This window comes from Myotis brandtii, unplaced genomic scaffold (assembly GCF_000412655.1).
Source record: "Myotis brandtii unplaced genomic scaffold, ASM41265v1 scaffold185, whole genome shotgun sequence".
NCBI classification, from domain to species: domain Eukaryota; kingdom Metazoa; phylum Chordata; class Mammalia; order Chiroptera; family Vespertilionidae; genus Myotis; species Myotis brandtii.
Window position 1 is genome coordinate 158,883 of NW_005356870.1, and position 26,240 is coordinate 185,122.

At 40.6% G+C, this 26,240-nt stretch overlaps 1 protein-coding gene across 1 annotated transcript in view; it reads right to left on the reverse strand.

Annotated features, from left to right (window-relative positions):
- UNC5D (unc-5 netrin receptor D) overlaps nucleotides 1-26,240 on the reverse strand; it is a 226,256-nt gene that overhangs the window by 43,451 nt on the left and 156,565 nt on the right. Inside the window, exons 11-12 of the mRNA XM_005864024.2 lie at nucleotides 21,425-21,802; nucleotides 16,485-16,569 (exon numbers count right to left, since the gene is read on the reverse strand). Coding sequence (XP_005864086.2) covers nucleotides 16,485-16,569; nucleotides 21,425-21,802 — 463 coding nt within the window. The remainder of the gene's footprint in view (nucleotides 1-16,484; nucleotides 16,570-21,424; nucleotides 21,803-26,240) is intronic.

The following is a 26,240-nucleotide window of genomic DNA, read 5'->3' on the forward strand; positions in this document are numbered from 1 at the left end:
TCCCTCCCTTGTTCCCTCCCTCTCTCCCTTTTATCTATCTCTCTATCTATCTATCTATCTATCTATCTGCTGTGCATGTTTATGAAAGCTTCTGGATAGGAGGAGATGATCAATAATTTAAGAGTTAGGTCTATGTAACCAGGTGGCTTGCTGAGCAACTATATGGAAATACGGCTGTGAATTAAAATTTCTGCTCACACAGTGCAGCAGAGGGTTCTGGGGAGAACTGACAGCTCTGCAGCTTTGATGCAGAAAACACAGGGTGGGAGAGGGTGCACAGGAGCTGCCTGGTAATCTGGTAAATCAGGTAGACACATGTTGCTAACCTTGTTTAGTTACCAGGAGGGGAAACCCTTAATAGAAGTGGCTGCAGAGAACATAGGCACTGGGCCAAAAGAACAGTCTTATGTCCTCACTGTGCTCTTCGTGGTATCATCCCTGATACCTCATCCCTCTTCTCACTTTTTCTCTGTTATTAAAACTAGACGTTGTGGCAAAAGGGAAAGCCCATGCCTTTCTGTACCTCACTTTCCTCATGTGAAAAATAACACCTACTCTAAGATTGCTCTGAGAGTTCAAAGAAGCATAAACAGCACCTAGTATATGTTCATTGGGGGATAGTTCTGCTCCCCCAACCCCAAACTCCCACCCCTCCTGACTTTTCACTTGTCCTACTTCTATCAGAACTGTGTTTCTTTGAGGTGGCAAATCTATTCAACAAAATTGTCATTATATCAATACATGCTTGGACAAAATTTTCAGTGCCTTAGAGATGTGCACTATGGGAATTTAAGGCACCTCATGAATGCTTTTTCATCCTTACCTCCCAGTCTGAGCTCAACTCAGCAAGCAGAGGAATCCCACTAAAATGTCAATTTGTTCCCGCCTCAAGGAATTCCAGCTGGTCCAGCTGCTCCGGAGTGCTCAGTGGGGCCTGGAAGAGTTTTCCTCCAGATCCACATGGTTGGCTTCCCCAGGCTCTTGAGGTCTTGGCTCAAATGGCATGTGCTAATGAGGTATTCCCTGACTGTGCCTAAGCAACGCAGTGAAAGCACTCCCTACACCAAAAGCTGGCTGCTCTTATTCTCCACAACATGTATTGACCTTTAAAGCACTTATCATTTGTTTACTTACTTTTTTTTGCCTTCCACAAACTAGAATGTAAGCTCTATAAGGCCAGAATAATTATTTTTTTCTGCTTTGTTCATTGCTGTGTCCCCAATGCTGTTTGTAAGCACTAAAACATATTTGTTGAAAAGGACATAAGAGCATGAGGTGGTTCCTAGTAATGAAATCTGGAAAATTGTGAGCAAGGTAAACCATGGTACCAAAGAATAATAATCCACTGAATAACATAACATATTAACTACATGCCTATGAATGAGTGAATGAGAAGGGAAAAGTCTTCCATACAATAGGAAGCCAGCTAATACAAGTAGAAAATCATTATTTGGCGACCAACAATATTAACTTTTGACACAGTTGAGAATTATGAATGGGTGCTAATCTACTTGGTGAACATATGAAAACTAATAAGGAACTATTTACATGGTTTCAAAGTATCTTTGAAACTAATTACAAAGGGTAAAATTATTTTATAGTGGGGAATCTTGGCAGGCACCACCTAACCCCAGTTATCCAAGTTCACACTGCCAGGAATGGGATGAGTCAGCAGAACATACCTCCTGAGATGTGAAAAGAACTAGGCATCACTTCTGTAACATTCCCGCCAATAACACAAACCCTGAATTTAATTGTGAGGAAATATCAGGCAAGCCCCAATTGAGGGGTATTCTGCAAAATAAGTGATCTACCCTCTTAAAACCCATCTATGTCATGAAATAGAGACAGTTTTAGGAACTGTTTCAAATTCAAAGAGACTAAAGACACACGGCAATAGAATGTAGTGAAGGGTCTTAGATTTCCATTTGCTGTAAAGGACATTATTCGGATAACAGGTGAAATATGAATAACTGTGGAGTAGGTGATAGTATTATGTTAATGGTAATTTCTTAATTTTGATAATTGTGCTGTGGTTAGGTGAGAGAAATTATTTTTCAGATTTACATGCTGAAGTATTCAGGGACAAAGGGAATCTTGTTCATAATGGCTAAAAAGTAAGTATGTGTGTATGCGTGTGTATTATTTGTGTAAACACACATATATGGAGAATACAGCAAATGTAGTAAAATGTTAACCTTTGTGAATCTGGATGTGGGATAGCTGAGAATTCTTTATACTGTTGCAACACTGAAGGTTAAAATTGTGTCAAAAACAAAACACCACCATGTTTTTTAAATAAATAAATAAATGAAAATAGAGGCCAGTGAGAATTTTTCCAGGATTCTTACAATAAATCAGTCAGGTCACTGACTGCAGCATAAAATGTGTAGTGGAGGGTGAGAAAAGTGCTGCATTGGGTCGTGATGAGGTGATGGTCAAACTTCATCACATAGTAACTAATATTCTGCAGCACCTGCCCCCACACCACTGCCGCCAGAAGGTCACGCTGGTGAAGGTCAGCTACAATGCAGCACCTGCTGACCACGGCAGGTCTGGAGGTTCTCTGTGCACATATGGCTTTTGCTTTCAATATTTTTTGACCTGATTCTAGACTTGTAACATGTCACTCTCTTTATGCAAAACAACCAGCTCTGTATTTTGAGATGAGATTTTCATTGTTGTTGTTTTCTGCCATGCTGCGCTTGGTAATTACCCTTCCTTCCTCTCCTCCTTATGGTCTATATTATAGATTAATGTAGGTTGGATCACCTTTACCCAGAGTATCACTCAGGAATGCAGGCAGGAGAGTAATGATAGTTTTACTATGCCAGACCCTGGGTCGATACATAATTAAATCATCTTTTAATGGAATAGACATAAAAGGCAGATAGATGGAAGCTGCACTTAGTCTTAAAATTAAAGCTCCGAAAGGAAGATCGCTCCAGTCTCCTACAATTTTCTACCCAAGAAGATTCATAGTTTTAACTAATATTATTCTCTTTTCATTAAAACCCTCAGATATTGACCTAGGGTGCTAACATGCTGTGGATAAAAATCAAGATTTGGGGTTTATTACTTCTTTTTTTTCTCCTTGAGTCAGAAACCTCTCTCCCTCTGGAGCTCTCAGATCAGCCCCAGGACAATGGCATCACAGAACCTATTTCCTGGAGAGAGGGCCTTGCAAAGCCAGCGTGGCTACCAGTCAACCCGATATCATGACCAGGTCTGAGGGCTGTAATTCTCTAGCTGCCATGTATGACTTAGGCAAACAGACTCCTGGCAGGGGAGACTAGGAGATCAGGAGCAGAATAGAGAGAAACAAAGTGAAGTTGAGCAAAATCTTTATCATAATAGATTCCCTGTTTAGTCTTTAAGTGGCTCTAAACCTGCAATGTGGTTCCAAATCCCCTTGGGCAGCTTGTTTCAAATGATGTTTCTGGACACCACGAATGAAGATTCTGATCATTTTTCATTAGGGCCCAGAAACCTGCTCTGTTTACTTGCATTCCCTAGATGCAAGGCAGCACTGGCACTAACATTTGAGAAAAGTTGTGTAGTTCTTGAGAAAATATCCAAAGCAACACCTCAGGCAAGTGCAGGCTTGGAGGTCTGTCAAGTACCAAAAGGGGAAGCTTCTTAAATGGAAATTGGATGCCTGTTAAGTCGAAATGCTCAATATCAAGGCCTTGGATGACGCTACTGTGATGGAAAATTCAGCTGCACAGGAACTGGTCCTACATGCCTTTTCTTGAAGTAGCATGTGTATTAATAAGCATGGACGTCAGGTTGGAGGGTTGGTTAGCAGTAACTGGAAATAATGTTAAAGCTCATCAAGCCATTATATTGCATTAGTTGGGGCTGGGAAAGGAGCAGTTAGAACAGTGGATTACAACAAGCAACAAGTGTAACCACTGAGGATAGAAGCATATGGCTCTACTATTAAAGGGTTTAAAGATCTGGGTCACCCACCCAGTATTATCTGAAATAGGTTCACAGGAAGGGAAATGGTACCAGGGGAACTGGGGCGGGAGGGGAATTACACACTAGAATAAGGATCTGAATTTGTCGAAATCTGAGCAACACCACACTGAGAGATTAAACTGTTTGCATATGTTAAATGGCTTTGGTTTACACACACACACACACATAGGGTGTTTACCAATTAATATACTAACGGAATCACAAATCATTTGCAAATCACCAGTTCCTAGATGCAATTTAAGCCTCATCTCTCATGCAGTGTCAGGCTTGCGGTTAGCTTGTTTACTGCAAGTGGAATGATGGCTCCCTGAAAGTGCTTTAAAGTAAAAGCAGTGAGGGGAAGGGAGAGAGTGATCTATGCGGCACGCTGCTACAGCACTTTTTATATCTACTAGGCTGTTCATTCATTTACATTTTGAATGGGGGAAACAGCCTTCTCTAGAGGAAGTCCCATTTCACAGAATCATTTCATTTTAGGCAGGGAAAGGAGCTGGGAGTAATCAGGCCCATAGCATTGTTTAACTGAGGAAACAGGGCGTGGCGTGGTGTGGGGTGGAGTGACAGGGCCAAAGCCACACCTCACTGTTGACAGAGCTGGGACTAAAATCCCCTGTCCTGTTAGTGTTGGTGGCCATGGGTTGGGTGGGGGTAAGGCAGTGGAAAGAACAGATGTTCCCTGGGACACAGTCTCCAAACCTGGGATTTTGAAGGTAAAATGTTGGCATTCGAGTTGTTAAGGTTGTATTCATAGACACTGGAGGTGTACAGAGTGCTCTGAGTAGTCTGGTATCAGTTTCCTATTAATGCCATACCACAGACTTACTGACTTAAAAACAACACAGATTTATTATTTACAGTTCTGAGGTCAGTACTCTCACTATCCTAACATAAACGTGTCATCAGGGCTCCAGAGAAGAATCCATTTCTTTGCCTCCTCCAGCTTCTAGAGGCCCCCCTGCCTTCCTTGGCCGGAGTCCCCTTCTTCTGGGACCAGCAGGATAGCATCTTCACATCTCTGCATCTGACTCTGCTACTCCTGCCTTCCTTGCATAGGCCTATCTGCATAATCTCGAATAATCTTTTACTCTCCAGGTGCTTAACCTTAATCACATCAGTAAAGCCCCTTGGCCATGGACTGAAACATATTCACAAGTTCCCAGTATTAGGATGTGACTTCTTTTGGGGGAGGGGGGGGATAGGGTGACATTCTTCTGTCTACCACCAGGCTCTTCATGGCTTGTACACTTTACAGTTAGAACCTGGAGACCCCCTGCTATTGTCTCCTGGTCCAATGTTTTCTCCCAGATGCCATACAACCAGACCAAGGTGTTGGTTGACCTTTGTGTTATCTTAGCTGTTTCAGCTGTCAGCACCCTCATGTAACTTCCAGGGTGAAGCTCCATATCTGCATGCAACTTGGAGTCCTGGGGAGTCATTATGGTTTGTGCTAAAGATGATAACCAAGGGAGTTAGGAGGTTGATCACCCAGGTTTTGGAAGGGCTGTGGGGATCATGTTAGCACAGAGGGTGGCCCCAGGAGTCTCTTCTCGCAGCATTTTTATTAGGCTATAACTAACTGAAGTGGAAAAGATGACATATATTAAATATCTTAATAGGACAGGTTATTTCTCCTTCCAGCATGGGTAATAAAAGAGATGGCACATACAAATAAAAATAATTACAGTCTATGGTGTTCCTTTACAATGTGCAATTACACTCATGAACTGGTGACTCTCTTGTTGAATTAAGGCGCACCTTCCATTCAGATCTATTAACAACATTCGCACACCGTTGTTAGCTTGTCAATGGCATAGTAATTAAAGACTCCTCTGGACCACGCTGCTCACTTCAGTTTGTGAGCTCACAGGGCCTTCAAAGCACTTTGATTAAAATGGCAGCAATGTTTATTTATGTGTGTTTGTTTGTGGCTCGAGGGAGGTAAGGAGGAAGGGATGGTAAAGAACATGGTATGGGGAAATTCTCCTTCCCCCCAAAAGGCAGATCATAAAATGACAATGTGAGGGTCCCTCCCCTGCTTTTTTATTTTCCCTCCTTTTTCTTCCCCTCCTCACTTTTTGTGGGTAATGATATTATATTCTAACCTAAATGACTTTGTGAAGAAACCATCAGGATTTTACTGCAGCAAAGAGCACAGTATTCTAAAGGTGCATCAACCCTTCTAGGCCATTAGGATGCCATTTGATAAATTGCACCTTTTATGACACTGCATCGCACTGGTAGCCTGAAAGAATTAATGTGTTTTTGAAATTGCAGCAATTTACTCCCCTCACGCTGGCAGAAAGAGCCCCTTTGTTTGTGACGTAGGAAGCCCCTTTTCTCCTCAGCAGCTCCCTGGGCCTGATATGAAGTTAATTAATGCCAAATTTCCTCCAGAGGATGGGTGTATGCCATCAATTGGACTCTTCCAAGAAAAATTTGTCAAACTTAAGGCAACAAACTGTATTCAAATTCATGACTGACCTTTGAACAGAAATGATGGCAGGAATGATTTGTTCATGTCCATCCATCGCTCTTTAGCAAAGAAAGCATGGCAAAGTGGACGGGGACAAAGCTTGTTCCAGGTGGCCTAAGCCACCTGCTCTCTTGACTGGTCATTGATCTTCTAAATCTAACACCAGCCCACCTGGTGTTCATTGTTGGACTCATACAATCTACCTCTAATGTGTAAATCATAGGCCAGAATATTAAGGGAAATAGAGGGAAATTCAAAGGAACTGATGCAAGGTGTCCTTGGTACCTTCACAAAGCTCTTGATTTTATAGTGAACAGTTAATATGTGCTATCACTGGATTCATCTGCTATCAGTCAAAAAGAAAGATCCTAAATTCTTTTGCATCATTGTCACGAGCTAAAACAAATCCCATGGACTTTAGAGAGCTTATCTATATAATTAAAAATAGAAGCATAGACAAACAGTAATTGCAAAACATAGCATTTACATGGCACTTTACAATTTGCACAGGACTTTTCATATATAAAGTCCCTGTATTGTCCTCACCCAAATCCTGGAATGCAGTTAATAATAGACAACATTTGTAGATAATAGAATTGAGGTCCAGAGAAAGAAAATGAGTTGCTCAAAGCCATTTAGGCTGTAAGTGGCAAGGCAGAATGGAATTCAGGACTTCTGAATCCCTGTGTTCTCATTCTATGATGTCCTCTCATTTCTGATAATCCTTTATTTCCCATGTAATGCCAATGATCAAATCTGCGCTACTTTCCTGACAAGTTATGCACATTATCAGTTCAGTAAGCTCCAGAACAGGCAGATTCTTTCCCAGTTAGGAAGGCACAGGCCACAAAGCAGGCAGATTTCACCCTGCTCGAAGCAGGCAGGCACAGTATCTGCCCGATATTGTGACATTTTGCTCTGCGTGGTACTGCTACTACGTGCTGTAGCCAAAATCTTGTCATGGAATTTCCGTTCAGCAGTCAACTTTTTCCTTGGTTATAAATATTACTTTTGCCTATTATTAATTCTTGAATCAATTTTCTTCCTGTCCCTTTTCTTATATGTCAAAGAGCTGTGTTTATTCCCTGGAAAGAAATCCAGAGTTGCTCCCCGAGCAGCTATTATCACAAACTCTCAGGTGACCTTCAGCTGGCAAATCTCTCTCTACTAATTAATCATCAGCTCCCAAGCCAGAATTCTGGGAATTATCTTCAACTCCTTCATCTCCTTCAACACACACTGCACATGCACATGCACACAGATGACCTTGCTGAGTTCCTCCCCAAGTCTCTCCCAAAACTTCCCACTGACAGCAATGTGAGGATTAGAGAATGGATTTAAAATGTTCACAACTAGAGACAAGAATACTCAAAAGTAGAGTGACTAATTTAGTATGCAAATTGAGATACTTTTGAGGGTGAAAAGGGGGCATTATTAATAACTGTGCCAGGCAAAATGAGGCATATTTTTACTGTGCTCACAAGGAGGGTGTGGGTATTATGAGACTTGAACTCGGGTGGTGGCAGTGGAGGTGAAGTAGAAGGTAATATATCTAAAACTAGACTCCTGATGCATGAAATTCGTGCAAGGGGCTTAGTCCTCGCAGCCATGGTGGCTTGCCTCGGCCCTTGCAGCCCTGACTTTGTCCAGAAGGTCGCCTGGAAGGTTGTTTGGCTGACCAGTCTAATTAGCATATTCTGCTTTTATTATTATAGACGTAAATATGACTAGATCTCTGAATTCTTAAGCCTCACCAATACCTACCCACCAGTTAAGTTTCAATTTCCCCACTTCCACTCTTTCATGTTCTGTTCTGATTTGCTTAGTTCTAAAATATGTGATAGTATTTATTCATCTGTGCTTTTGCACCTTCTATTATCTTTGACTGGAATGCCTTTTACTCTCTTTCAATTTTTAAGTCAATTGTCACTTCTGCTCTGAACCTTCCCTGAGTCTTTGGACGGGGTTCATTCTTTGACTACTGGTAAACATTTGTGTATCTTTTCACCACATGAATCACACTGAAACATCATTATTCATTTGAGGAACTGGGTTTGCTTCTGGGGCTTCATCTGTTACTGTGTTAAGTATCTAATTTTTCTAGTAATTGCTAACAATTGTGCTTAGTGGAACCACCCATGGTAGCATTTTATTTTGATTCTATAACTTTCAGTGAGATCTAGTTATTAAAATAGTTTGATTTCATTTGTAGGACTCATTTTGTTCATTTTAAAACTTTAATCTTACATCTGATTCAAACTCCATCCCCCAATACCCATGCACACGGACACACAGTCATATGCACAGGACCATTAGCATATACATATACAAGGCTCTGGGTTCTTGGTCTGGAGAGGAGGGAGCAGGTTGAGCTTATCCCAGTGGCATGAGCTTATCCCTATGGTATTGTGATAGAAAGGAGAAAGAAGGGAAACAAATATCATCTCTTTCTTCCTGGGGCAAGACAATGACGACTTTTTTCATGGGTGACAAAAGTTTTTGAAGATAATCCTTAATGGATTCAGTGTAGATGGGTGGTAACTTCAAAAGGCCTAAGTGACAGGGTGCAGGTGACTAGATTGCAAACAGTTGCCCTAAGCATCTCTTGTTCCTTGTGGGTGTCAGTTGCATCTGCCAACTGGCCCCCCACTGACAGCATCCCGACCCTGCTCTCTGAGCCTCTTTGCCTCATATTGAGGTGGCTCCTGGAAAACCTGTTTTCAATCTCATTTACCCAACTCCTGGCCAGGGTGCATCTTCTCTACCTCTTGGGAAAATGGGAACCTGGAAATTATGGAAGTGCTCTTTGCCCCTCTCTCCTTGGCTTTAGCAGTATGTCCTTTCTCAAAGCTTTTTCTTTTGCTGTTCTCTGGTAACATGGAACCAATCAACAAACTGATGGACCATGAGAAAATCAGGTATCCATGTCCACTTCCTGCAGATGACACAAAATTTTGAGTAGTTCTCTTGGGGCTATTTTCTTTGGCTTTGGTCAGGGCAGAGACAGCCATTTTTGATACCTGCACTCCTCCAAAATATGACTCCTCTTTTTGTCTCTTCCAGCCCCATACTTATATCAATAGGGAGGGAGGGAGCATGGTGTGTGAGTGGATGGGAGAGTGGGTAGTGCCTATTCTGATGAAATGATGCTTCTCAACAGGTGCTGCAGGGAGGTAGGACTATTAGCCTTAGCATTATAGTTGGAAAATACCTGAAATTAGAATGTTGGGGTACTTAGTTCTTTTTTTTAAGGGATCCTATTTTTTTATTTCTACCAGAAATAAACAACTCCCTCCCTATTGATATAAGTATGGGGCTGGAAGAGACAAAAAGAGGAGTCATATTTTGGAGGAGTGCAGGTATCAAAAATGGCTGTCTCTGCCCTGACCAAAGCCAAAGAAAATAGCCCCAAGAGAACTACTCAAAATTTTGTGTCATCTGCAGGAAGTGGACATGGATACTTGATTTTCTCATGGTCCATCAGTTTGTTGATTGGAAAGGGATCCTATTTTCCTTGGTCCACAGAAGCAAATACACTTGGCACTTAATATCATTGAGCTCAGAATATCAATTGTGAAAACTATCCCAGAAGTCGACAACTTTTTTGCAGTGAGATAGTACAGTGTTTTTGCCAGAGCTGGAGGATAGCTTGAGACAGAACCTGGTGGGGGACTCCTCTAAGCCAGTGGTCGCCAACCGGTGGTCCGCGGACCACTGGTGGTCCGTGAGGTCCGAAAGGTTGGTGACCACTGGTTTAAGGAAACCTTTGGATCAGCAGTCGCCAACTGGTGGTCTGCGGACCACTGGTCTAAGCTGAAGAATGCTAGCAGAGATGAAAATCAACCCAGAAGGTTTGAGCCAGGTTTTCTTCCTGTGGCAATGTCCTGACCAGTCACCAGGTGTTGGGGTGTGGCCAAAGACAGATGCTTTTATTCTGAGCTCAAGAGTCAGACCACTGCACTAATTGTGACTTTCTTCCCATAGTGACTTTCTTCTGTCTTTCTAGCCTTGTATTTGGTCTTATCTCATGCTTTGCTATGAAAGCCACTGCACCACCAAGGCACCCTCGAAAAGTGAATTTCATAACACCACCATGTTTGCCTCCCCTGAGAAATACCCATTTGATAGCAAAAAAAGCAAAACCAAACAAAAACAGAAGAAAAAAGTTAGTTGAAATATTCATCTGGGATGAGCCCAAATTCTAAAATATGTGCCTTTTTGTAAATTCTTCAGTAAGGTTATTTACATTTCTAATTTTAGTCTAAGCATTTGGTCAGGAATATCCACATGACAGTATAATTGAAAAAAGAAATGAATGTTTGCCTTTGGTTTCATTTTATTGCTTCTCAGAAGAAAGCTCCATATAATAATTTTCTGGTCCAGTTTTCCACTCTGCAACCATGGGGTGGGGAGGGGTGCACAAGAGAGCTGGGAAGACTATGCTACATCTATACCATTTTCTTTTTATATTTTTATTGATTTCAGAGACAAAGGGAGAGGGAGAGGGAGCGAAAGAAAAATCAATGATGAGAGAGAATCATTGATTGGCTGCCTGCTATGCGTCCCACACTAGGGATTGAGCCTGCAACCCAGGCATATGCCCTGACTGGAATCAAACTGTGACCTTCTGGTTCATAGGTCAACGCTCAACCAGTGAGCCACACCGGCTGGCCGGGCCCATTTTCTTATTGGAATGTATGTCGGAAAATTTCTGAAGCGAGACAAATGATTTTTTTTGATCATCTTGTTTAAACACTTATATTTTATTTAAAAAATCAAAACATGTTTAGAAAGGATGAAAAATTATTCCCCCCTAATAGCTCCTAAAAACAAGGTAAAGTTAAAATAAAAGGACCCAATTGCTTTCAAATTAAAGTTTGGGAATGGAGACAGGCTTTTGAGAATGATGACTGCCCTGCCAGTTCTTGCCCTCTAAAGGGGCCTACAGTAGAGGAGCCATGCTTGGCCGTGAGCTAGCTGCTTAAATACTCTGATCCAGGAGGATAGCAAGGGCTCATCACCATAATACTTGGCAGCCCCAGTGTCATGCCATTGAGTTTCTGTGAGGCTACTCTAGTTCCTGCTCACGTGAGGTCACTAAGTGTCCTCTATTTTGTGAATGGGCACTGCATGCAACCTAACTTTGTTCTGTGGAAAGCCCTGGAGTAGAGTTGGAAGAAAGCTGCATAAGGCAATGTTCTGGCATCAGAGTGACTTCCAAGCAGGGAATAGTGCCTGGATTTAGCCACTCTTAAAGACTCTCCCCCCACCTTATACTCTATAGATACTAGAAAATGTATCCTGAAGCTGGAAATCACTGAGGGATAGCCCTTATACCTTTCTTTATTTGGCTCATTTCTACTGATCTTTTAGATTCAGCACAGTGACAGACAACTCCTGGGAGCCACCCTCCCTACCATCCCCTCTGAAGTCTATCCTAGAATAGATTCAGAGGCCTTTTTCTATTTTTCCATTGTTTTCTGTGAAATCCTCTATTGCAGTGTAAGTCTACATTGAATTACAAAGCTATTGTCTTCCCAAACCCGGGTCCCTCTCAGTCCGTTTCATAATGTATTTCTATTATTAAGCATAAGCACTGTCCCTCATCAAGCATGTCTTACTGGACTCAAGAATAATATGCCTAATTAAGCCTAAATTGGGGAGTGTGAGATAGTCTAACACTACATTGTGAGACAGAGAATCTTGCTTTGGTGCTCAGTCTTGCTACAACCTAAGGCAAACCTAACCTTTCTTGGTCTTAATTTTCAAATCTATAAAAATTAGGATAATTATGTTATTTACCATATAGAATTGATGCAAAAGTTAAAGGATATACTGTAGGTAGAATGCTTAATCAAGTATAAATATATCCATTAGGTTTTCCTTTACTTATCATCTGAGATTGTTGCATCACTTTATTTCCTGCGACCCCACAGTTTCTCTATAAGGTAGGTAGTATTGTTTTTCACATAAGGACACTCACAGAGCTTCATTATCTTACCTATGGTCACACAGATAATAGCAGGGAAGCTTAGATCTGAACCCAGGGCCTCTGATGCTAGAGCTCACACTCTTAATCACTGAGCTCAAATGTTCCCTAACAAGTCTGCTAAGGTTCAGCCCTGGAGTGAGACCTGCTTCTAGTCTTTCTTCTCTCAGGTCTATAATGTAACAACAGCAATTTGCCCCAGGTCCTTCTAAGAAAACTTCAACTTGATCCTGCCTTGCCTAGTTCTCAGTGCTCTTACAGAGCTGTTCCAGGGGATGCCTCCTTACAGGGGCCAGAAGGAGTGGGGGTGCAGCATCAGAGAGCTGCCTCCTTCAAGTCCCCAGCATCAAGGAGAGGTGACATCCTTTCGTCCATGAGCTCTGGCATTGGAGCCAGATACTCTGAAGGCAAATCTCTGCTCAGCCAGTAAGTAACATGCCTTGGAAAGCAGCTTTGCATCTTGGAAACTTTTTTTAGATTTTTTTCTCCCACATCTCTAAAATTGGTATAAAATCCTCTTCTCTCGAACACTACTGTGGAGATTAAATGAGTCAGAGGTATGTAAGAATACTTTGAAAAATTACACTAAAATAAAGGCAAGTAATTATTACCTTTACAAGGATGCAAATTCCCCTTCCAGCAAAACATATAATATGTGTCTATATACAAAAAATGAACAGACATCATTTCCTAAGCATTATAACCAACCTGAAGGTCCAGATTGCTAAAAGAGGTTGGAAAAGATTCATTAAGATGTTTGGTCAAGATGGTTGGTTTGGTCAAGTCAAAGTGTAGACAAAGCAGGGACGCTGAGGAAGGAAAGTGACATCGTTCCACTTAATGAAAAGCACAGTGTCCTCTCTAGGTCCCAAGAAAGACAGGGTACATTCTGTCCTGACGACCTCACTTAAAACTTACCAAAATATTGAAATATAACCAACCATCTGAGACTATTTGAACACGAGGGGTTATTTTGAGTCTGTGATTCATCCCACACAGCCATATCCCTGGGAACCCGGTACAGAATTTGGATCAATGAGATCAGTTACAGTTCCACTAAACCACCTCCCTGCTACACCAGGACTTAGTGCAGGAGGGAGCCACAGAAATGTAACATCAATAGGAAAATGGAACAGACTTTAACTTAAATACAGCACCAACGTGTTGTTTGGAAGATGCCACTGTCGTTTCCTGTGTGTGGAAGTGATGGAATTAGGAAATCCAATGCTCACACCTGTGAGCTAAAAGGAAGGGCACTGTGATGGCTCCAGAGGCAAAGATGAAGGAAACAGCAGCCCCCCCCCCCCCCGCGCCCCCCCCCCCCCCCCCCCCCGCCCCCCGTATCTCCATGGCACTGAGAAGATGGGCCTTGCTCTAAGCACACGTTCAGAATGACGGAGGGTGACATAAAGTGAAAATGGGTTTTCAAATGATATTAAAAAGAAAAGGTGACACTAAATGGCCTTCTCCTGATTAATCACATGATTAAAAGCTGAAGAACTCAGATTCAAACAGCCTCCTGGAAGGATGGCAAAAAAATTCATCCTAAGCTTTAAAAAAAACAAACAAAAACGTAACGGAAAGGCATTTGCTATTTTTAGTGTTTTTGTAAGTAGGTTGGAGCTCCTCAAAAGGGAGCGAAGATTGCCAAGGAAGCTAACGGGCAGTAGCCCAGGCACTGGTCATTCCATTAAAGGTGAACATCTGGAAGGTTTCAGCAACATGAAAAAGAATGTGTGCTTCCTGCAATTTTAATTTTTCCTCCGCTTAATAGATGGGAAAATGCACACATTTCAAAGATCTGAAGTCTTAAGTAAACTCTTTCTGTCCACCTTCCTAGGCAGTAGTAATGAACTCAACACCTTAAATACAGATGGGTAAACCAGAGTGGTTAACATGGAACTTGCTAAGCTAGTAGTGGTCTAGGGAGTGACCATACTAGGCTAAACCTGTCTTTCAAGGTGTGTGGTCTCTGGTGAGTTTTTAAGTATTTATCCTTCTTACTTTATGATTACAGGATGCCCTAATCGATATTGCCCACATTTTTGAGCCATTGTATTTAAGTTCTTGTACGTTTGATGTTTGATGCCTTTTGGCACATTCTAGTCTGACCTCCTAGGAGGAAACTTCTAGTAAGAGATACGGATGGGATGGAAGTGAGCTATAAATTAGTTGCCTTTGAAAATGTGAACTATGCTTAATGATGGGGATATGGTCTGAGAAATGTATCGCTAGGCGATTTCATGGTTGTAAGAACATCATTGAGTGCATTTACACAATAAGGTACTCTTATATGACTGGCAGCAGATAGGTTTGTTACATCAGCATCACCACAAATGCATGAGTGAAGCACTGTGCTATGGCATATCATTAGGTGACAGGAATTTTCAGCTCCATTGCAATCTTAGGGGACTACTGTTATATATGCGGTTCGGCGTTTATGGGAATGTCGTTAAGGGGTGCAGGACTGTACTTGATTTTTGCAGGATGATGTGTTTACTTACAAGCATATGTGTAATTGACCATGATCTCAATGTTAAACAGATACAACTTCTTATACAAATCAATCAAAGGGAAAAAATAAGAGGTTATTCTTATCTAGAGAACTACATTTTTGGGTTTTGAAGAAACTCCTCAACCCCTCTGTTCCTTAGTTTCCCCTAAGTAAGTGGAGATATTTAGACACTAGCATGTTTTCAAGTGCACAGGTAAAGGATCTAGCTTTACAGGACTGAGGAACTAATAGGAAATCCCAACAGAATAGAGTTTACATGCAGATCCTCTAAGAGCCTCACCCACAGCCAACTAGCAGAGCCTTCTTGCTTCCATTCCTCTAGAACTCTGTAGAGCAGTGGTTCTCAACCTTCCTAATGCCTCGACCCTTTAATACAGTTCCTCATGTTGTGGTGACCCCCAACCATAAAATTATTTTCGTTGCTACTTCATAACTGTAATTTTGCTACTGTTAATGAATCGTAATGTAAATATCTGATATGCAGGATGTATTTTCATTGTTACAAATTGAACATAATTAAAGCATAGTGATTAATCACAAAAACAATATGTAATTATATATGTGTTTTCCAATGGTCTTAGGCAACCCCTATGAAAGGGTCGTTCGACCCCCAAAGGGGTCGCGACCCACAGGTTGAGAACCGCTGCTGTAGAGCATTATGTTAAAACCACTGGGCACCAGCAAATCCTTTTATGGAGAAAGCTATCAAAATCTGTTCAACCATCTGTCTCTCTGGCTGTTTTTCCTTTCAGTATTTTTCCTTCATGTGTTCTTTGCTAACAACAAAAAATCTATTCTGAAATAACCAAGATGTTAAGACTGAAAATGCCAGAGGTATATATCCAGTTTATAAGAGAAATTGCTTTCTAAAGAGGAGGTAGCTTTATCTTGTGTGGTGGAAGGCAACATTTCCGCAAATATTATAGCTGTGCTAAGAAAATAACCAACTCCTTTCATTAAAAGAATATGTGACAAGATTTGTATTTGTTCATGTAATTGAATTTAATGCTGCTGAAATTTGTCAGATCTGAAAGCTGTTGAAGCGTAAACCATATTTTTACATGAGGAAAATTTCCTAAGAACTTGTCTTTCTTGCTTATTGCAGGTCTTCTGCTGACCTTGAAAGGTCACAGGTCAATCATTCCCTGCATTTGCATAAACCCCAGCACCAACAGTGCCTCCAGGGTTGATTTTTGTTTTTCTTTTAAGAAGAAGACTGAGGGAGGCAGTCTATGTTTGTGGAGAAGCCCTGCTTAGGACTTGCCTACCAATTCACTGTTTCACACTTAGTGTCTGCTGTCTGGACGTCAGAGACTTAGGTTAGTTACCTACAAATGTGAGGCTGCCTGTGCTTTAATTCCAGCCAATAGTTTTGCAGCTGGTTTTTCTTCTGTAAAGTCAGTAGCTCATTATGGTACCTACACACCTCCATGTCACAGATTCTACAAACTTCAGATTTTTCTGCAGAAGCTCTATTCCATATTCAAGATGTCACTGATACATCATTTCTTTCTGTCTCTCACCTGGGTTCACCTTGGTTGATGGACATATAAATCTCCCAAGAATTCTCCTCTGGGATGGCGCCATGTGGTATGAGTAAACTCACCCCTAAAACAGAAAAAAACAAAAGGTTATTCGTAGTTTTTCCATTTATTGGGCACCTTGCAGATGCTCACAAAAGGACCTTCTCAGAGCAGTCTGTGAAACCCCGATCCTTGCAAAGTTCATGAAGTCCAAGATAATAATGGAGAACCCATTATTTACTAACAGTGACATAAAGAAAAACATATTATTCAAGTGTGTATTCAAATTAGGTTTTATTTAAAGTCTTCCTACTATTTTTAAATTCTCTTAAAAATTGGATGTCCTGGACTAGCAAACATATCTGAGAATATAAAAGTTTATCAATTATCAGTTAATCTACTCTGAAATAAAAAAAAAAGTGCTTCTCTATCTTGTTTCTACCTACTAATTTCCTGAAAGGGCATCTTGCAATGCTGGGTGGGCCATGTAACATTTTGCTAGAGCCTGGTATAAAATAGTCCTCTAAACTGTGCATCCTGAAGTAAGTTTAGGGAAGAGATTAGAGGAGTACTGTGTGTGTGTGTGTGTGTGTGTGTGTGTGTGTTTTGTCCAGAAAACTGGAGAAAGAAGCTCAGATGAGCTTAGGAACCTTATAAATTGTTGCATGGAACCTTATAGGTTGTTGCATGGCCACTATTTGGTCCTATATATGCAAACAGAAGCTAGGAAAGGTGACTGAACCATATTCATGTCAGCATCAAATTGAAAGATACTCAGTAGCCTTGCTTCAGTAAAATCATGCAATGCAGGCAGGGAAGGCACCAGGAGGGCACATGGCGGTGAATTTGAAATGTTTCCTCTCTCTCTTGAATGCTGCGAAATAAATATTTCACTTTGGCCAAGAGAGAACAGCCTAGAGAGGGCAGAGATTCTCTCTAATGTAGCTTTTTGTTTATAAAAAGAAATAGAAACACAATAAGATCTTTATAAAATAAAATCTCAAGGCATCCTCTTATTCTTTGAATAATGCAGCTCTCACCTTTCTTCCTTTCATTTGAGCTAATGTAATCACACAGAAAGCTTTCTGCTTGCTGATGATAATTTGAATCTAGAGATGGCAGGCTTTAGTGACATCCTTCTCTGGGCCTGTTAGCTGCTACAGAATCAAGGAATGCAAGACTCATTGCAAAGCAAGTTATTTGTGATTCGCATTTATGAGCATTATTCAGTGACACGCTAGTTATCATCAGTATCATTCCCCAGCCCTAATAATGAGGCACAGTTAAATCTTGCTTATAGCTTTTCAGCAAGGGTATCCATTTATATTCTCGACCTTAATGCCAATTGTAGGAGGATTGTCATGGTTATACTTGGGGGGCTCTGATCAGGCTCCTCCTTTCATTTTTCCTTAAATGTAGTTGCCAAATGAAGTGGCCTCCATTACTCCTTCCCTGCGTTGAATAGAAACTGTAATCCACAGGGTGTTCAGTGTATGTGGGTGTCAACCTGAATACATACCCTAGACATTGTGTGTTCTCTCTCTGTTGCCCCTCATTCAGACTATGTAGGCCAGTGGTTCTCAACCTTGGCTGCACATTAGAATCACCTGGGAATCTTTTTTAAAATCCTGATTTCTGGGCCTCATCCTCCAGAAATTCTGTTTCTTTGTTACTAATGGTGTGGCCCCACCCCATAACAAAGACACATAATTTCTGGAGAGTGAGGCCCAGAAATCAGGATTTTAAAAAGATTCCCAGGTGATTCTAATGTGCAGCCAAGGTTGAGAACCACTGATCTAGGCCATTATGACAAGAGACATGAAGTCACTATTGTTTAGCTATAGTAGCACAGGAGGCTATGATCAAGCATTAATGTCATCTTAGGCAATTAACCCAAAAGAACAACTTTGTATCTCACATTTCCCTTTCCCATGTTTCCTTTAGTGAGGTATAATTCACATGCAATAAAGTGCATGTTGTAAGTGTACATGTTGATGAGTTTTGACAAATTTATACTCTCCTGTAACCATCATCATAGTCAAGATATAGAGCATTTTCGTTGCCACAAAATTTCCCTTGTGCCCTTTAGAAGTCAATTCTTGATGTCAAGCCCAAGTGATCACTTACTTGCTTTCTGGCATGTGGATTAGTTTGCTTATTCTAAACATTTAAATACATGAAATCATACAGTATGTAAAAAAACAACAACAAACAACAATAATGGCTTATTACATCAATAGCTCAGAGTACAATGCTTGGCACACAGTAGGCCCTCAAAAGATAAATCATAAATATATTAATGGATAAATAAAATTCAAAATTCTGAGTAAAAAAAAAAGTAGGCCAGGCCTTGAGATATGCTATGTTCGTATGTCATGAGGGCCCGACAGTCAACTCAGATTGAAGCAGAATAAATATGTGTGTGGACTTAGGAGAAAGGGCTGTTTGTAGAGCAGATCCCATCTCATTTCTTTCAAGTCAGCTTAATTCCCTGTGTTTAGATAAAAACATTGCTCATAATACTTCTAAATTCAACCTGAATCTATAGGATCATTGGAGCTTTACACTATTTCATCTTTCCTTCAATCAGCAAGTGAATGATTATCCTTCAAACATACTTCCCTCCTTCCAGGCAAACATGCAAATTCTACATGGAGATGGAAGATAGTCACACAGAGACAAGGGTTCTGGCAGGGTGATTGTGCTGGTTGCATGTTATGTTGTATGAAGGAGGAAAGGCACTGTGGGACATTTTTATACCTGCGTCTCCCTAGAGAAGTAGCCATTTTTAATATGTCATTCACCAGTTATCTCTGATTAAGGAAAAATATAGTCTTCCCCAAACTCCACCTGCTACCCTGACAGCCTTTTATTTGATATGACAACAGAACCACCTGTCTGAGTTTCTTGTTTCATATTTTGCATAATGAATGATTTTTACAGTGTGGGGACAACCCCAACCTTTTTGAGATATCATTGCCAGACACCAGACAACAATTTGGGATAGGCAGCATTAAAACAATTTAATTTCTATGCCTTGCTTCCTTACACATTAGCTTTTGAGGCATATTCTGCATTTATGTTCTGCAAATAACAGAGCATATGTTTCACTTCCCCACACGTATTTTTCCTCAAATTTATTCCCAGTGAACAGTTTCAATCTTGTGTGGGGCTTCTTGTTAGGAACTTTAAAAATGCCCCTTTACAGAGGAAGTGTTTGGGAATCAGAGAAAATGCTATCAAAACTTTTAGGTTTCTTCTTCTTTTTTTTGCGGGGGGGCGGGGGGGGTTGTTTTCAGGTTCCTCATCTTTTTATTTTATTTTTTGCCATCACCATTTATCCCCTCTATAAAACTTTTAGTTTCCAGCAGCAGTACTTATTAAGTATGAAGGGAAGAAAAAGAAAAATCTGTTTCATCATGATTTCATCTCTTTTCTTTGAGGGACATTAAACAAACATAGCCAGTGAATGGGTTGATTTTGACACTCCCTCCACATGTGTGTAAACACACATACTAATAAATGAGGATGGGAAGAGAAAGGAGGGTTGTGGGCCAATTTATTCAACTAATAACTATTGAGAACCTGCTAGAATGGGTTAGAATTTGTAGATAAGATTAATGCACCATAATTCAATGTAAAACTTCTATGTTTCTGATTAATATATCCTACTATCTTTGAAAGGACAGGGTTTGCATCTTTTAGTTTTCTTTCTCCAGAACCCACACTTCCAGTTCTTAAGATTCTTACAAGAGGGGCACTTGGTAAGTATGGCTGACTCATTCCCCATTGATCTATCTGCCGTTATCACCAGAGACATGCATACATATTTAAACCTTTGTCCTTACTACGTCCTAAAACACTGACCAAGAAAAATGTAGAGTTTTGGAAGTTTAGAAAACAAAATCATTATTAGAGCTGTATAAGAGGGCTATTTGCCTGAAATGAAGTTTTTAAGAAAGCAATTGATATAGTAGAATAAGACTGTTCATCAACTTGAAACAAAATGTGGTCTCAAGTCACTAAGCTAGCAGAGGGTCCGTCAGCGGGAATAGCTGCATCAGACTAGTCCCATTGCATATTTCATTTTCTAAGAACAAATATTTCACTTGGAGAGGAAGGTTCACTCTCCAATAGAGAGAAGTCTGACAAGGCCCTAAACAATGCTAACCTGTTGTTTAGTCAAACTGGCAGATCAGGACACTCTTTTTCTTTAAGTAGCCAGGATGATTCCGAGCACTTCCTAAGTCTCCTTGCTTAGAAATCAGAGGGGCGATTGCCCTCTTTTGTCATCCAGTTCAGTCTGGGGTGGCTACTTTGAAGACTAATCCATAGATAGAATAATTTTTAAAGTGTTCTGGGCTGTACAGAACATCTAACCAAAAGGAGGAAAAAGTTCTTGAGAACTAAGTGTACTTATGATGTATCCTTGGAATTGTAGCCTTGCTCATCATTAAGTAACATAGCAAGGTCTGTGGACACTCACAGTGTTTGAATAGGTCAGTCACTGGGGAAGTTCAACTCAGAATGTCATTTCACTAAATTACCTACTAGTGCATCAATCATGCTTGTCCATAAACCTGGGGTTTGTCAAAGAATGTTCTCAGTGCTTTCTGATCATGTTCTAGGAAATATATTTCAAATGGGTTTAAACTCTGGGGACCACCCAAATCTTTTGAACAAATATGGCCACCACCAACTCTAATGAGGGCATCAAATGAACTGTTCAGTCCATGATGGGATGAAGATTGCAAAATTTCATCTCAGCCTTGGTTCTTGTTTGCAGTGTAAATCAAGTAGACTGTTGGAGCCACAGTACCTGGAGGTTTGACAAGGGGATGGTAAACATCTTAAGAATTAATCTGATGGGATGTAATTGTGCAAATACAAAACATTTAAACAGATGCTGGAAGATACACAAACGCACACTTACCACCCACCTGTATTTGGCATTACTAAGCGTCCTCCTAAATGGCCAAAGACACCAGTTGTCCTCAGTTCCGTCCTTGTGGGGAGCGATGACAGATTTTGGAGGTAGGGTGTTTTATTTCTGGGATGCACTGTGCTGAAGCTGCGGTTGTTTCCATGGGGAAAGGTCCCAGAATGGTTCTTGCCATGGTACTCAGCTCTCTCAGACACTCCCAGCGAAACCATGAATGAGCTCTGAACTTTGACTTTGATGTCTGACAAAGGGTTGAAGAGTGAAGACTCGGTCATGAGTTCCTTGTCCAGAGGGTCCTGTAGACAGATGGGTCCGCTGTATGTTCGACTCACGGTCAGGTCTGGCTGCATGGAGGAATTCAGGAGCAGGGAGTTACCTGATAAAAGAAAAGGGCTCTGTCACTCAGAAACTAAAAGGCATCACAGTTACCCTTTGACATCTGCTTCCACGAACTGCACAACAGCCCGTGTGCTTGCCCACTGCTCTGATCAGAGCTAGACCTTCAGGGCCACCCCGAGCATCTAGACTGGCTCTGTAAGACTGGTCGTTAGTGACCACAGCCCTGGACTCTGGCTTTCCCAGGCAATTCTCTGAATGCCACTAACCTAAATCATTCACTTTTCAGAGTTCCTTACAAGCTGTCTTTTCAAAACAGGTATTTCTGATACTCCATCAGGTATTTTTATTGATGTGATTTTAACTGGCAAGAGAAACTTAAAAAAAAGGGGGGGGGGAAGATGTTTTATAATCCAGTTTGGAGCAAAAATAACATCTGTTCATTTTAAATGGCATGAGATGACACAGCATGGTGACTGGGTAGTGCTGTTTATAACCGAAGCTGTGTGGGTGCCCACACATCTCGTGAAATTTTGGAGCTTGGGGGCGGGAAATGATGTGTCCCCAGCTCAAGAAGTTCAGGAGACCCCAATTTGTTCTAATAATGCATATGCCACTCTGAGAGGGAAAGAAGGCACCGCATGGGGCTAGGGAGAAACATTCTACGTGGAGAACAGCTTAGAATGGCTTCCTTTCAGTCTCAAAACAAATGGGAAAAAACAATCTTTACAAAAACATGAGAAATTGGACTTTCTCATCTGTTGGGGCTTACCAATTTTTCCTAAGCCATATAATAAAACGAAATGCTGTGATATTTTCTTGTGATGAAGTAATCTCATTTATTAGTAAATAACAAAATAACCCTCAGTCCCAAACCTCCCACCCATATCAGTCCGTCAATGTGACATCTCAAATTGAAACCCAAACCATATTAAACCATTTTCCTTTCGGGCCTGACAAAAAATGTTTAAAGTATGGTATTTTGGAAGATGTTGCAATTCCAGGACATATTGTGTTAGCCTCTATTGTTTTTCCATTTTCATAATTTGTAGCAACCCCAGCAGGAAAGCTGTAATCCTGATTTTTCCCAGGAAAGTTCTAATGCTCTAAGAATCCTACATAATAAAAGAAGAGGTTCAGAATGAGGTGAAATAACCTTGTAGACCTGAAGGCTCCTTGGCGATGCATCTTTTTCATGCCTAAGGCTCCTGTGCTAAGACACAGGCACAATCAAGGGGCTGTGCTTTTTTAACAGGACTGCATTGAATTCTACAGGCACCATCCTTGCTCTTATTTATGGTTTTCCCAGGCAAGGGGCAGGGCTTAAGATCCACCTAACACAGGGGTGGGCAAACTTTTTGACTCAAGGGCCACAATGGGTTCTTAAACTGGACCGGAGGGCCGGAACAAAAGCATGGATGGAGTGTTTGTGTGAACTAATATAAATTCAAAGTAAACATCATTACATAAAAGGGTACGGTCTCTTTTTTTTTTTAGTTTTATTCATTTCAAACGGGCCGGATCCGCCCCGCGGGCCGTAGTTTGCCCCCGGCTGACCTAACATCTTGAAAGAGTTGGGAACAGGTGTTCCCACTGGGTCTGGAAAAATGATACTCCTGAGTCTCGTGGCTACTGTATCTCAATCTCTCACCTTCTGAAGATTAATTTCTGGCTACTCTTAAAAGACCCTCCTAACTTAAGTGAAGCCATGAAGCAAAGACATTTCTTAGAGTTATACTTAAGCCTAACATACGCACTTAAATGGAAAATAGGATTATAGAGGAGTGGGCAAAAGTAGATTTACAGTTGTAATATAAAGAAATAATACAATAATTAATAAATAGTAATAAAAGAATAAATTCTGTTTCTTGTACTCACAACTATAAGCCTACTTTTGCCCACCCCTGTAACAGTAGCTATGTATAATAGAGTCCACAGTTGACAAAAGTTGGCTGCCAACTTGATTCAAGTCTGATCAGGAACAATCATCTATCACCCCAAGTTTCTCCCTGGAAATCCTTTTTATAAAGTTCCTGGTGTACTCTGAGTGTCTTATCCTATTTAACAGTCTCGCTGTTCACCTTGCTGGGTTCTAACTATATTTGCTCAAGGCAGAACCAATGAGCATCAATGTGAGGTGTTATCACAACAATTAACAGGATAGAGTGGAATTTGAATAGGTAATTTTTTCTTATATCACTACTTTTGTGAGAATCCTGCTTAAAAAAAATCAAAATGATAAAGTTTGGAAAGGCTTACTATACACATAAGTTCCGAGAAGCCCCCTAGTAAGGAAATGTGTTTAAGCTTATCCTAGTCAGCATTCTCCAAATGAGCCACCGCTCTAGCCTGCTGCCTGGTGTTCTATGAACAGTAGCCTCCTGTGCCCAGGCAAGAGAAAATAACCAGGTTCTAGAACAATATTCACTACATTTATTGAGCTGCTTCCATATGCAAAGGGCTTGTAAGTCATGTTATTCCAGGTAATTTCATCCTCAGAAGAACCCTTTGAAGTGGATATGAGTATCTCCATTTTACAGCTGTAAATTGAGACTCAGAGAAACTAACTGATTAACTAGGTCATTTAGCAATTTTGGACTCATCGTCATGACTTCAAAGATTCTGCACTTGTACACGCAGCTCTCATACTACTAGCTTTCCTCCATTTTTAAGTGCTTGGTCTAAGACACTGATATCTTATTATTTGATGAATAAATTTCTAGTTTCTTAATTTTTTTCAATTTCAGTTGACATACAATATTATGTTAGTTTCAGGTGTACAACATACTTATTAAACATTTTACAGCCTACAAACTGATCACCTACCTGACACCATACATAGTTATTACAATATTATTGATTATATTCCCTATGCTATACTTTACATCCCGGTGACTGTGTCTATAACTGCCAATTTTCGCATCTTAATCCCTTCACCTTTTTCATCCATTCCCCAATCCCCCTCCCATCTGGCAACCATCAATTTCTGTTAGGATTTCTTTCTCTGTATTTCCTGTATACCTCTTATAGATTTTTGCTTTATGGTTACCATGTACTTCCTATATAAAAAGCTATGTTATAGCAGTCTATTTTAAGTTGATGATTGGTTAGGTTTGAACACATACTAAAATCACTATAGTTTCGTCATGACTTTTTACTTTTTTTGTGCATTTGTTTGTGTGTATCTCTTAATATATTGTTGTAATTACACATTCTCTTTCTACATTTGCCTTTTTGCCTTTGTACTAGCTTTATATTGGTGGATCTACTGCTTTTACTAAGTGTGTGGCTTTGTTAACAAAAAAGTTTTTTCTTTCCTATATTTTGCTAGTCATACTTTTGATCATCTCTTCTTAAAGAAGTCCATTTAATATTTTTTTTGTAATATTTTTCTTGCCAGTGAAACTCATTGTTTCCCCTTCAATTTAAATGATAGCCTTGCTGGGTAGAGTCATCTTGGCCGTAGTTCTTTCCTTTACATAATTTTGAATATTTTGTGCCAATCCCTCTGGCCTTCTAAGTTTCTGTCGACACATCAGCTGACAGTCTTCTGGGAGTTTCTTTGTACATAACTAACTCTTTACTCTTGCTGCTTGTAAGGCTCACTCTCTGTCTCTAAACTTTGGCATTTTAATTATATTGTATTTTGGTGTGGGCCTCTTTGGGTTCATCTTGTTTTTGACCGTCTGTGCTTCCTGGACTTGTATGTCTATTTCCTTTGCCAGGTTTGGTTATTTATTCAAATAGGTTGTCAATCCCTTGCTCTCTCTCTTCTCCTGCTGGTACCCCTATGAAGCAAATGTCATTACACTTAACGTTGTCCCAGAGGTCCCTTAACTATAATCATTTTAAAAATTCTTTTTGCTGTTCTGATTGTGCATTTTCCACTACCTTGTCTTTCAGATCACTGATTCAGTATTCTGCTTCATCTAATCTTATTTGATTCCCTCTAATGTATTCTGCATTTCTGATTTTTTTTTAATGGTTTCTATCTCTTTGTTGAAATTCTCCCTGAGTTCACCTATTCTTCCCCTAAGTCACTTGAGCATCTTTTGAACTTTCTATCTGGTAGATTGCTTGTCACCATATCGTTTAGTTATTTTCTGAAAATTTGCCTTGTTCTTTAATTTGGAACATGTTTCTTTGTCTCCTCATTTTGGCTGACCCCTTGTGTATATTTCTATGTATTAGGTAGATCTGCTATGTCTCCCAGTCTTGGCAGGGTGGCCTTACCTAGTAAATGTCATCTGGGGCCCAATGGTGCCATCTCTCTGGTCACCTGAGCTGGGTGCTCCCTGGTACCCCCTGTATGGGTTGGGTGCCCTCCTGATGTAGTTGAGTCTCGACTGCTGCTGTCACATCAGTGGATGAGACTAACCTTTGGAAAGACTGGCTGTGAGAAATTTCTGGGGCTACAGAAAACAAGGTACTGTGCGGGGGCTGACCCCATGCAGCAGGATTCACTTCAGTTGTGGACT